The sequence below is a fragment of the Ambystoma mexicanum genome, chromosome 1p (assembly GCF_040938575.1).
Source record: "Ambystoma mexicanum isolate Mex_15411 chromosome 1p, UKY_AmexF1_1, whole genome shotgun sequence".
Lineage (NCBI taxonomy): Eukaryota > Metazoa > Chordata > Amphibia > Caudata > Ambystomatidae > Ambystoma > Ambystoma mexicanum.
Genome location: NC_090921.1, coordinates 751569275 through 751582887, shown reverse-complemented (window position 1 = coordinate 751582887; position 13613 = coordinate 751569275). Strand labels below are relative to the sequence as shown.

Here is a 13613-nt window from a genome sequence, read left to right as displayed (position 1 = left end):
GACTTCATTTCGTGCGAGCGTTCTTCGTTCGCGTGTACCCACTTGAAGTGTTCTCTCTGAACGCTGCAGCGGGTACTGCTCAAGCTGCGCTGCTTTCCCAGCCCGAAATAGTTTAACGCGGGCTCCGGGAAATCAGCGCAGCCCATCAATCACCGGGGGGGGGGGGGGGAGCGGCGGTGCTGGGTGCTCCTGCTCTCCCTGGTCCTTTCCTTGGGGCTCGCGCGAGAACTTCCGTTCGAAATAACGGTTGCTGAGCTCTGGAGTCTTTGAGCCTTTCAACACTGATTCACCCGTTTCCCCCACCACCCCCCAAAAAAAAAGTCAGGAAGGAGAAAGGATACTCCCGACTCCTGCTGCTCCAGCCTAACAACTGACAACTTCAGGAGCACAAGACTTGAGACAGGAGTACAATTGAGTACTCCTGTATATATATAAAAAAAAAAAAAAGAAGAAGGACATAAGAATATATTGAGGAATTTTCCATAAACACTGGGCTTTGAGAGGAGGCATCAGTGCACCCAGTGAGAAAAAAAAAAAGTATATATAAAGGTGCTTATAACTACCATGGCAGTGTAATATTCCCCTCAGTCTGATCAAGCTTGGTCAGAAGGTGAGGAGGATTCATGTTTCATTGATGAGGTGGCTTTGGAAAGAAGCCTTCAAAAGGCATTGGGATCTACTGTTGAAAAAAGTATCAAAAAAGCTGCGTCAGGCATGCTCCTGCCAATGCAACAGCGCCTAGATGGCATGGCGGCGCGCATGCGAGGCACATCTCCGTCAGGGGGAAAGAAGACTCAGAAGAGGAAGCACCTTACACAAGGGGGATGTAGCCCAGCTCGCAAGAGTAGAAGCTCTGACCCCCCCTGAGCCAATTGATTCCTGCCACCGCTGTCGTCTCGGATGCCTTCTCCAGGCTGTAAAAAGCCTTTATGAGTCAGAAGGTAACCCCTTCCTTTGAAGTACCCTCTAACCCCGAGGAGGAAAACAGGGGTACAAGACCCTCAAGCCAGGAGGGATATGAACAGGGCACAGAAGACAACCAAAGACCAGGAGTATATGAAGAGCTATCGCTCTCTTCCTCAGACGAGGACACCCAAATACGGGGTTCCAAACCCTCAACCTCAGGATTGCGGCAGCCCCCATCCCCAGAGGTTCTGGGGAGCAACCTCCTAGGAAGGGGATGTTCGCTCCCGAAGGACTTGGTACACCCTAGTTCCTCTGACTGGGAGCCATCAGCCAGAACAACTGATTACATCTTTCATAGGCTGCGCAAGCCTCTTGACAAAGATCAGGGCAAAGCTACGGGCAGAATGCCCACGCCCTGAAATACCAGATAAAGTAGCTCAGACTCCAGAAGTCGATTTGTAAATGATTCAAAAAAGGTAGCAGGCACTCCTCTACAGAAAGAACATGGCATGATAACCTGTTCTGAGATGAGTTTGCAGCACACGCTTTTTGCTCACTGTACCTTTCACAGATGGGAAATATCCATTTGCATATCAGTCTTTGTCCCGCCCACATGGGCAGTCCAGCACCGAAATGCCATGGCAATTCCTCTGAACAAGAGTACCAACAGCAACCCCATACACGTGTTTCAGCCTTGTTGGGCCTAATCAGTGAGGTGAAGCTGTGCCTCTCTGAGCACAGTGAGCAGGGAGTCCACGTCTGGTTGCCCCCAGGTAATTCAGGGTGACCAAACCCAAGTTCCTTGCAAATATTTCAAAAAAGGTAGCAGGCGCTCCTCTCCAGAAAGAACATGGCATAACCTGTTCCCCATGTGGGCGGGACAAAGACTGATATGCAAATGGATATTTCCCATCTGTGAAAGGTACACTGAGCAAAAAGCAGATGGCTGCAAACTCTCAATGTGGTTAACAACCACTGAACAGGTTATCATGCCTTGTTCTTCCGAGAGAGGGGCGCCTGCTACCTTTGTTGAATTTGATTCGAAAATGATCACGTTCTTGGGCAACCACGTGAAGGATCCCAGAAAAGGCATCGATCGAGCCTGGAAGTCTTGCCAGGATAAACTTTTAGACATCACAGGTCCACTGGCAAAAATCCTAGACCTAGCGGAAGAAGCCTCTAACTCTTCCAAACCTATTGATCCAGTAATGCTCTCTGGTTGGGTCCAAAGAGCAATCTGTCTACTAGGTAACGCAAGCTGCACTATTTCCACGGAACGTAGAAAGGGCATCCTCTTCAAGATCGACTCCAAACTGACTGAGCAGGCAAACACGGTCTGGTGCAGCCGCTCAGGGATTGCTCTTTGGAGATCCTTTTGTAAAGGAAATGGCTAAATTTGTCAGTAGCTTTACGGCTCTAGACAAAGCCCAAGCCTCCATCAAGAGGGTCTTTACGTCGAAGATTTTTTCCAGGGCCGGATGAGGTCGCTCTTCCGGCGCTATGCCTTTGACAGAAGAGCTCAGCATGAAAGGAAGCAACATAATGCTTGGCAAGAGCGCGCCAATACCTTCTTTCCGTCTAGAGGAAGAGGCAAAGGGGGATCCTGGAGGAGAGCCTCTAAGAACACAACCCAACATCAACCAACATGTCAGTCTGCACTTACCAGCGCCAGCACCACATACACCCAATGGGGGGAGGCTAATGTTCTTTACACATGCTTGGGATGGCTCATCAGGGGACGCCTGGGTCAGGGACGGAGCGTGCGGTCTTCCCCTAGAATTTTTCACTCGAGAAGCCTTCCTTCTTCTCTTCGGGGCAGAGCTGGAAAAGCTTGGATGCCCTGGCAATCATGGGGTGGAAGGAGTCAATCTCATCGGGAGGGGACGCCCGAGGAATCGGAGACGGCCGGTCAGTCCCGTTGTCGCCGCCAGTCGTCATCCGTCCCGTGTCGTCCCTCGGGACCAGGGAAGGCGTCAAAGGCTGAGAAGGCCATGAGGGCTGAAGGGGCACTGGATGAATTCTCCTCCTCTTGTTTGGAGGGCTTCCCGACAGACCCGGTTCAGCCGGGTCGTCCGTCGAGGGTAGGGGCAGTCTCGTCCTTATCTCCGTGCATAAGGCTTGGATTGCCGTCAAAATGGCTGCCGAGTTTCGTGCGGCTCGGGCTGCGACGGGCACAACAGTTGCTCCTCATCCACGGGAACCTCGTATTTGCCACCCTCGCTCTCGTCCCCCTCATCGGGATTCCTCCCGTGGGACCAGGCCTCTTCCAAATTCTTGGTCAGTTCCTCCTTGGAGGTTGTGTCTGTAACAGCCACCGCCCCCCCTCTTTTTACACCGGGGTCTTCATGGGGGTCTTCTCGATGGGCTTAAAAGAGGATTCACTCTGCGGTGGCAGGGAAACTCTGGGCCCCGAGGTCGCCTCCAATGGGATAGCCTCCACAGGCTTCGCCAGGGCCACAGCGACTCCCTCGATAGAGGCCTTAGCCGGGTGAATCAAGGCCTTCACCACCTTGGGATCGCTTGAGGCCTTCACCTTAAGGGGGGGGGGGTCACCGCCTCGCTCCCCTTCGGCCGGTTCCTTCGAGAATGACCGGGGCCTCTCCAGAAGCTTAGCCGGGTTCTCGGATTTTCACTTCCCCGAGCCAGAGCGTTGGCTCGTGGTCGATGGCGTTGGTGAAGGTGCGCCCTGCCAGGCAGCCGAGAAGCCCGACCGTTCGACGCTCCCGGTGCCCGCGGACTTGCTGTGCTTTGCCTTCTGTTGGGCCCTCGTCGCCGGGGCACCCTCACAGGATTTAGAAGACCGCTCGGACTTCTTCTCACCTGCTGGGCTCTTGCCTTCCAGCCAGTTGGAGAGACGGGTCCGACGATCCCTCATATCCCGATCCGACATGTTCATGCAAAACGCACAGTCCTTCTCCACGTGCGTTTTGTCCTTGTGGAGGCAGTAAAGGCATTTCGAATGCTTGTCCTCCTTGAACACATTTTGTAGGTTGCATCCAGGGCAGATCCTGAACAGTTTGCCGGGAGTCGAGCTTCCCTTCTCCTGGGCCATGGTCTTCTCGTCCGCGAGGTAGGCCTCAGAAACTTCCGCAATCCTCCAAGAAGCGTAACTCAACGAAAACTTCACCCTTGAGGGGCGTAGATAAATCCGAAACAGGTCCCCATTGATCGGAAGTAGAAATGGTGGAGCTTGAGGCTCGATTAAACCGAAAAATGAGAAATCTCTTTGAAAAAGCACAAAACGCAGTAAAAGCTTGAGAGCTATAACACGAGTACTCCCAACACTTGAACGTGCAGTAAAAATCGGAGGATGGCTGCCAGGGACGGGGCTTAGGGAGAGGGCAGTCATTGGCTGGGGACAGTATGACCCAGAGACCAGTGATTGGTTACTAAGAAAGACAGATCAGAAACTAAAACTGATACCGATTTTTTCTTTACCGAGGATTCCCAGCCTGACGGGGAATATTCATGAGCATGTGAATCCATGCCAGACCCCATGCTGGAGAAGCACAGTGTCATCTGATAATTAGTGGACCCACCGTGCATGGTCAATAGCCAATCATTTTAAACTTCATGGAATCAAACCTTTACATTAGGTGGCACTGCATTACATCCAGGCTAGCTAATATGTACCAAGGAGTCAGTGATATTTCCATTGAGGGGTTACAGTAAGGGTGACATTCCTGCCAGCGTGTTAGTGGTTCACATTTCTACAACTCTACTGGGTGGCAGTTCAATCCTGGATACATTAGCGGAGGCATAGACAGAAGTAGTATCCCCAGTTTGTAATATTTGTGTTATCCCCTAATGAAGATAAAAGAAGAACTTAACCTAAAAGAAACCCATGTGCATCAATTAACAAAAATGGTTTCAAAATGTGAGCGAGAACAAATGGTGAAATAGGCTAACTTTATCATCCAGCTTCCTAGTGGTATCAACCTTCAAGATTATATGGCCAAAGTGCGCCCTTTTTGGTCCAAATACTGATGGGCAAGTAATGATCCAATAACTCTGGCCACACAAGGACTATGAAGGGGAGCATCTAATGACATGCTTTGACCTCCCAAGGTAGAAACTCTACCCCATTCAAACTAAGGGGTAAGGTTCTGTTTGCTCAGTGATGTTTACAGAGTGCAATCTTGGACTGCAGTACGAGAATTAAGTCTCATAGAAAGCGTCATCCCCACTTTTTTGTTCTCGGGGCAGAGGGCCTGTTCCCGTGGTGGCAATTAGAAACCTGGTATAACAGCTGCAAGATAAACAGGCTACCCCTTCCTCCAGAATAAAACTATTGTCTGTGGTTAAAAGAATGCAAATGCAGTATTCACAAACTCCAGCATAATACCTTCAATAACATTCTACAAACATTTTTAAAACTATTTTTGGAAAAACAATTTCATTTCACTAATCGTGATTTGTGAAATCAGCAGGTGCAAAAAAAACAATTTCAACTTCAAAATACATATGAGGTTAGTAGAAAGTGCCTTAAGTGCATTCATAAATCCGTTACTTGATCTAGTTGTATCAATGTACATAATGTGGCCGACATATACAACATTATGCTGAAGCTTTTGAACAACGTTTTTCAATCTAGGCAAACTTATTTCACCACTATTGCCCTTCCAAGTTTTGTAAAGAAATACATTAAATGTATACAACAATGAATAGAATTGTCTACTGAATAAGTCCACACAAATTTGCTCTAGGGGAATATTTCCCTAAACAGAGCATGTACTAGGATGCATTAATAGAACATTGGTTGACACTCGGTTTCGGCCCGCTTCTTCAGATCCGCCCATCCTATGGCGTCATTCTTTCATTTCCATATGGGGCTTTATCAGGGCGGTTCTATGTTCTTACATAGCAAGTTTTCCCCCCCGCAGAGTATTTTGCTGATTACTGCCAGTCGAAAAAAACTCATTGACATTTTATTTGGGGGATCCTCTATTCCCCTTTCCATTATCTAGTCCCTACTCCTCACACCTCCTACCCCTCATCTCCCCTTAAACCTCCCCCCATAATTTTCAGAGTTTTTTCACCCAAAGGTGTTTACCCAAAAACTTAGCGAAATAAAGTATAGCGATGTAACAACGTCATACCATCAGGAGATAAATACTCATACACGGCTAGATGAATTGCAGGACTGCCCCTGTTCTCGTGTTGTGTAAAGCTTACTACATTTTTTTTGTGCTTGGGTCAAGACTTCCTAACCACGCCTTTACTTTTGCCACAATCGGCTGCAGAGTTGATTTTATAACTATGTTATTCTTAAAATGTTTCCAGTTCCGCACAAAACTAGATCCTCAATTTGAAGTAGCAGGTCAAATTCAGCACTACCTTGTGTGGCTCACTCTGGTTTGAAAGGTGGGCAGTGAATGGAAGCTAATCTTGAGGGAGGCTAATCTAGGTTTAATAGGGCGCTAATTAGAACCAAAATGAAGGTATTAACCAAATTCTCCTCCTGTTCTAACACACTTGATTTCTGAGTTGAGTTCTGATTATACTTTGACTTATGCAGTGAACAAACAGTGGAGTTGAATACTTCACTAAATGTGGCACTGCATATTGAGCACAAAATATGGCACTCTACATTGAGCCATACTCGTCGGCGTCACAGTCCTTACTCGTGAGGTGTCCACTCCAAGACAGGCACCCCAGTGGTAAAGATATTTTTATACAAAGTATATAAAGAAAGTAAAACTGCAAAAGCACAGCATTTTATTTAACTTTGCACTAGAGAACAATTTTATAATCATTGTTAACATGAAGATATACCAATTTCCATCAAATCTTTTTAATTTAAAAAGAATTACCCATAACATAGGTCACTACTCGATAAAACACATTCCACCCCCTGTCTCACTAAGACTTGTACAAAATGTGCAGTATTCCTCTGGTCCAAAACCCCCTCATTGCTAAAGCAATCACACGCAATGACGTTACCTGGTACACCTGGTCTGTAGTGCTGTTCTTTTTCACCCGCACAGTCACAGTTGTTTTGTCTGGTAATGCTACTCTTAATTCCACGTCTGACACACCATTATAATTCTAGAGAAAGCATGGAAGAGCATTAAAAGAAATAAACATTTTAATAGTATCAAGGTATACAATCTGAAGGGGCAGCAGTGGGAGAGTTTGAGTTGAAACCAGAGTAGCAGAAAGTTGAGAGGGAATTTACTTTGAATCACTGGCACACATTTTCACTTGACATGTACATTACTCAGAAAGAGCCAGAGTGAATTTGAATCCTTGCCATCCTTGGATACAAGCTGGTTACATCGGAAATCTCCAGCAGCAGAGGCTGAAAAGGCTTTCGTTATATGGATTCATGACCATATAATCTAATCTGAGATTCTAAACTTTAATATGAAAACTGATTAACATAAAATTTTGAAATACAAAACTGCAATAAAAAGATTTTGTAGGCACAATTCTCAGTGGGAATATTTGCAGAATTGAAAAAGTATACAATGCTCATCTCAAAAAGGATTAGGCACAAAACACAAGGTGGGCTGATAATGTATAGATTAAACATAAAGCAGACTGTTTTTGTCTCGTAAGTGCTTGTACTGCAACATTCCATGTGGAAATAGGCAAACTTGTTGCCAGGATGGGCACTTAGGAAATGGGAAGCTTTTCTACTTAAGCAGTACAACATTTTGCCTCCTGCTTCCAAGGTATACACACCTGGCCTTTCTTTAGCATCCACATTTTTAAGCACTTGCACCAGAATGAAATGCTATGCAAGCAACCAAGATAATCTCATCCTGAAAATGTAGTAGGGTCCCAGAAACCGTGCAATTTTACCAATATGGATGACTGCATATGGTGTGCCCATAGAATCAAAAAGCAAATGATCCAAGACTATTCCATTCAAATTATAATCAGTTGATAGGGGAAATATAAAGGAAGGTGCAAATGAAATGAAAACACCCAACTAAATGTCAAATAATAAAATCTGATCTAAATGCTCACTTTTACACCTGAACTGGTGAGACGATTAAAGTAGATGTGATTTAGCAAAGTAGAAAACTTGGAGAGACCAACTCAAACAGCTGACCTTGGCCAGAGTCCAATAACAGAAGGAAAGCCATTTGTTCCTCTCCACAATCCCTCAAGTCTAAATGCCAATTCGACCATCAACGAGGTTCCAAGGACTTATGCACCCAAGAAAAGAATTGAAGGGTTGAAGGGGATGAAGGTTAAAAGATATAACTAGTCTGAAAAGGTAGAGGTTGTCAATCTGCTGCTCTAATAAGTCACAAAGCCAAAAGTGAAGGCGTCAAAAGGAATGTGCCAACATCATCTGACTCTTGAGGAGAGGAATTAGAACATCAATGTCCCAACTTCTCAACATTGATTGAATCGACGAATAGAGGGGTTAGGTTAAAAATGACAAAAGGAGATATTCAGCACTGTACCTTGAACATAATACAGGACAAGGCTCTGTCCCATTGCCCCTAAAAGTGAAATTCACAACCATTCTCCAAGCACATCGTCCAAAAGCAAATGAGAAATGCTTTTGGTCCAAAAAGCACACTCGTGTTTTTGACAACCAGGTTGTGTTACAAAGATAAGAGCTAATGAGAGAGAAATAAACTCAAACTCAACCGTTCTAAATTTACTAAAGAAGCAAAAAAGTTGTTCCACCTTATTAAACGTAACTGATTGGGGGTTATGAGAATAATTACAATATGTATTGATGACCAAAACATTTGACCCACTGTTACCCAATTTCACATGGGGTGCAAAATACCATAGATTTCAGAATCCCAAAATCGCATCTCTCGCGCCCGAGAGGAACATAGTACAATCAGAAGACCTCCCTTTGCTCCAACCAACAGTCTCCTTAGTGACCAACTGCTGACAAATGAGAGCCATCCAGCACTACATTATCAGTTAAAAATGTTTCCTGTAGAAGGATCAGATCATAGTTACATAAAGCATTACCTATCTTTCTGATGAAAAAAAAGGATTTTAAAACCTCTATAGTTTCAACTGCAAATCGTAAAAACCCAGCCTCTTTCGCAGTTCAACCGTCCCAAGCAGCCAAGACCAGTCTTCGACCTTTCTCATATTAATCTCTAGGTTCTTATTGAGAGACAATGTGCGAGTAGCAATGGAATCAGTCGTATAAGATATAGTCATCATGTTACCATTTTTTATTAGGGACTCCCGGGTGAATAATATTGCTAAGTGCCCATTCCGAATGGACATACATGTCACATCCACGATGCCTTAAGAATTCAGTAGAAGACAGAATAAAATCTGTGATAATTTGCAAAGGCACTACCTTTTGCAACAAAGTCCATACTATTATCACATAAGTCAACTGGGTGAATATCTCTGGAAGAGATCGTTCTCAACCTGGTAAATTATACAAGATGGATAAGATGGTGGTCCTATCAAGTATAATATCTTAATAAGAAAAGACTGCCACCATAATATGCTGGCACTCAGGTTTTTTTTTTTTTACTTCCTTGCTTGTGACATCCGGTTCCACCTTGCAAATCCTCAAGTTCCTCCTATTAACAGTCCAGGGTTTGAGGTTCTGACCAATGTGAGGGTCGGGGGGTGGGGAACTACAGTGGATTTTGATATTAAGGGACAGTCACCTAACAAAGGCCGCCCATTCCTAATCACTTGTTCCGTTTGACATGCGATAGACGCCACGCTAAAGGGAGAATGGAGGGGGGGGGGGGAATTAAGTTCCAACATAACTTCAAGACTCTCAGAAGGTGGATGCTCCAACCGACTACTGCTATTCGCCGTTTTCTGTTTAGTTTAAGCCCAAGCCCTAGAAATCGAGGAAACTGCTTTGGTCATCCCTCAAAAGGTCCAAGCAAGTTAGTCTCTATCTGCTCGCACATTAAAAGATCTTACACTTTATACTGAGGAGCAACTATTTATTTTACTTTGTTTTTGATTCTTGGACTTCCTCTGTTCGTTACCAGCCACCCTATATACCCCTCTCTGACCTTTCTTCTTTTTCTTCCTCTTATCCAGATCACTTTTCGGTGAAGATGTTAAACTCATTAACATCCTCCATGTTACAATCAATGCCCCATCCTTGTAAATTCCTCAATGTACGTTAAAGAGGGAGGGGTGTTGGCAAGTGACTGTTGGGAGAAACTGAAACAGGGCACCCGATGGGCAGAGTCAAATTAACTGGCTCGTCACAGCACTTAAAGCTCGATTTACTGGGATAGTTTCCGTTGCATATCATTCACATTATCCTTCACATCCTTCTTAGAAGTGAGCTGTGCAAGTTTCACCTCAAGCTTATTTGTATTTGCTTTTACCTCATGTTTAAGTAGGTCAGACACACTCACAAGGGAGTGCAATACGAGGTTTCGAGTGTCGAAAGATTACACATCCCCTCTGTTTCAGACAAGGGCAGAGAGACATTCATTCCCCTGCGGTTAACCTCTCCTCTGCTGTCCAAGTTATAAATCTCGGTTTAGTTCACTCAAGCACAGGCATCAAGAGGCGAGAGCCCACCTATATAAATTGAAAGCAAAACTCACAAGAAACAGCATCCAACGACGCAAGGAGTCCAACTCAATTGAATTCTACCGCTGCTCCCCGCAAATGAACTGACACACAACTGCACTTCCCCAGCACTTTGCTAGTGCAAGGCAGTGCAAAGGATTTGGTCAGCGGGCTAAGCCTTCTCTTGCCTCCACTCCAAAATTCTTCACAGCAAGGTATAGCAAAGTTCCGGGACACACCGCTGTCACGTAACTGTGCTTCTCCATCGAATTATACACAGGAATGTGAAAAGTTGCTAGCAAAGATGTTCTTTTTGCACCTTTCCCTCCATAGATTCATAGACTAGGAGAACCCACTGACTGTTTGCTTATTTTTTAACCCTCTATTGACTTGGTCAGTTTTGGTTTCTTTGACGATGTGCCTAAGACAATCTGGTGGCAGCTGTGTGATTACCATTTGTGATATTTTTCTTGTGAACTTTTGAATTTACCGCAAATGGCTGCTAAAGGTTGCTAGCACCATCAAATGGTTGTGCCATGAGAATTTAGCTTGTTCTTTCGCCTTTTTGCCCCATGGAATGTTTAGTTCTGAAATGCGACATAGGGTAAGCCCTTTGCTGCTGAAAGCTGTTGCTTTCGTAGACAAAGTGGGCTTTGTGTGTGAGCCAGAGGAGGGGACTGGGACTGTCTGGCGGCAGTCCACAAAAGCCATCAGCTCTTTCCTCACGGTGGAATTGTAACACTTCGTAACGGGTGATTTGCAGCCACTTCGTGTTGGCCGCTATCTGTACACCTGGAAGCAAAAGGGACGCACAAAATGGTGATGCCTTACTAAACAGTCTATACTCTGGTGGAATAGCAGTCAGTCTGTCCAATGACCTTTGCAACCAGTAATTACAGACCCTGCAAATTCTCCAAAATGTCAAGGATTGTGTATGCACCCCCCACTGCTCAATGCATTACTAATGTGTAAATCTTTATTCAACAGTGTAGAATGATTTACGAACGAAGGAGTGATGAGCGGGGCACCACCAGGGCAGGGCTGTGTAGGGTGACACGGGAACACATGCCTCCCCAATCTGGAGGGAGCTGGGCATATGCTTGGATTCTGCATGCCCACCATTTGTCCATAATGACTGCAGTCAAGCCCTCAGCTCCAGGATACTCCTCTTCACGCATCCATTATTGGAAACAAGGAAAAGCGTATGAGTTCCTTTATGTGCAAAGTTTGTTTTGTTCTCAACGAACCATGCTCAAGCATAAACATGTTTGTCCCAAACTGAGACAGCTGGGTTCATTTTGCTCGCTGCATCTTTTTGAACCCTACCAATCCTTCCATCTTACATTTTAACATTCCCCCCTCCCATGCCCCATCATGAAAGACGAACCCCTCAATTTGCATCAACTGTCTTGTATGGCACCATGGAATGCTGTACCGAGTCCCATTTTGGCACTTTAATCTGCTGTGGGTTGTGAACGGGTTGTGAAAAGTTGGCTCCCCCTTTCTCCTCTCTTGTCACCCATTCGAATATAATGTGTTTTGTGGCTTCTTTAACCATTCTCGTGAGTTGCATATAATTGTTAGAATATATCTCCTCCCCCTCTTCTAACCATTGACCGCAACTGATTTCCCCTGAAACAAGTCCCTTGTCTTACACAAAGACATATGCATCAAACACCCCCCTTCTCCTGGTGCCACCTCTTGAGGGAGAACACGCTTGGGTGCCACTGTAGCATGTGGAATGAGAGAGAACACAACATGTGTCATTGGCCCTCTCGAGCCCAACCAGTTTAATTTCGTCATACCATATATTGCCAGACGCTGTGCTAGGACTGCCCCTAATACCATCTTCAAACATTACCACAAAGTAATACAGGGAAAACCTGCAGAAAAAGGGGTTTCCTAGCTGTTGGTCAGATTCACATTTCCAGAACAGAGGTAAATAAGAAACCGTTTTACTGTCTAGCACTGGCAAAGCTCAAGGTTCAGTCACAGACTCCAGATTTTGAGTAAATCTCCCTCCCACAGGGGTGGGTGATTTTGCAGCTTCAGGTCTTACGAAGATTGGGATAAAGATATCTTTCAGACAGCATAGGCTTCTTTCTTCGCTGAACCATTGAGAGCAGGGTCCTGCTTGCTCCTGAACCCCCTTGAAAACAAGCTAATAACTGGTCCTAGTCCTCAATTTAGAAGGAAAGAGGCTAGAAATATTTGCTTGGTAAGCATCTCCAGTTGTCAAATGAAGCGGTCTACTCCATTGAACAGAAGGTCAAATATTTGTGTGTCACCACCTTGTCTGACTTGGGAGAAGTGCTCTGACGGGTATGTGCCTAGCTGCTGTGCCAACAAGGTGAAATGCAGACTTTAGCCTACTCCGAGTCCTTAATGTTTTGCTTGTGTTACGTGATGCCCTGACCCATTTTCCCCAGTAGTGCCATCCAGATCTCGCTGGGGATGCAACTTGCATGTTCATGGCTGCATAAGTGGAACTCCCAAAGGGGAAGTCTACCACAAAGGTGCCCTCTAGTCTTCATGGGTCAATAATCAGACCAAAACATTTATGCCATTTCTGGTTGATTAGTGTGGACATTAAAATAGTGGAATCATAGGCTGTGTCCATTTTGACTCTTAGGGAGAATCATTTCACGCAGTCTCTCAAAATGGAATTTCTTCCAGTGGCCAGGCATGTGTAATTTGTTTCACTTGTGTGACTGGGTGGAGACAGTGAATAACCATGAAGGATCAGTTCCAGCAGTGTTCCCCTGCCAGGAGCAACTAGGGACCGAATAGCCATGTTGGGTCAGTTGCTGCAGTGTGTTCCAGCCAGGAGCAATAAGGGACTGTCTCACTAGTGCTTGTGAGAGATGACCGTCTAGGATTCCACTGGAATCCACATTCCCAGCATTTGCCTGGAAAGACGCCCAGGTTTGTGTTGTGGCCAGCAGTGATAGGCTGTTTGCAAAATATTTAAATAGGGGTCTAAGAATGAACGAGGGTAGGGGGGTGCGGGGGGGTCAGGTCACCATCTACCTTCCATTCAGACATTACAGCTGGCACACTGCACCAGAACTGTTAACTACTGGGGTTTGTTCCTCAAGCATCTAAAGACAAACCAGAAGACAATGAAGCTCTGCAACAGGATCTTCTCTGAACCAAGAAACATAACGGTGGATCTCTGTACAAGGTTCACTCTGGTGACTGGAGAGGCAATTCTT

At 45.5% G+C, this 13613-nt stretch overlaps 1 protein-coding gene across 3 annotated transcripts in view; it reads right to left on the bottom strand.

Annotated features, from left to right (window-relative positions):
- The window catches only part of SNX27 (sorting nexin 27), a 990538-nt gene that overhangs the window by 696834 nt on the left and 280091 nt on the right, over positions 1-13613 (bottom strand). For all 3 annotated transcript variants that reach the window (XM_069650534.1, XM_069650552.1, XM_069650543.1), the window contains exon 5: positions 6850-6954. In XM_069650534.1, coding sequence (XP_069506635.1) covers positions 6850-6954 — 105 coding nt within the window. The remainder of the gene's footprint in view (positions 1-6849; positions 6955-13613) is intronic.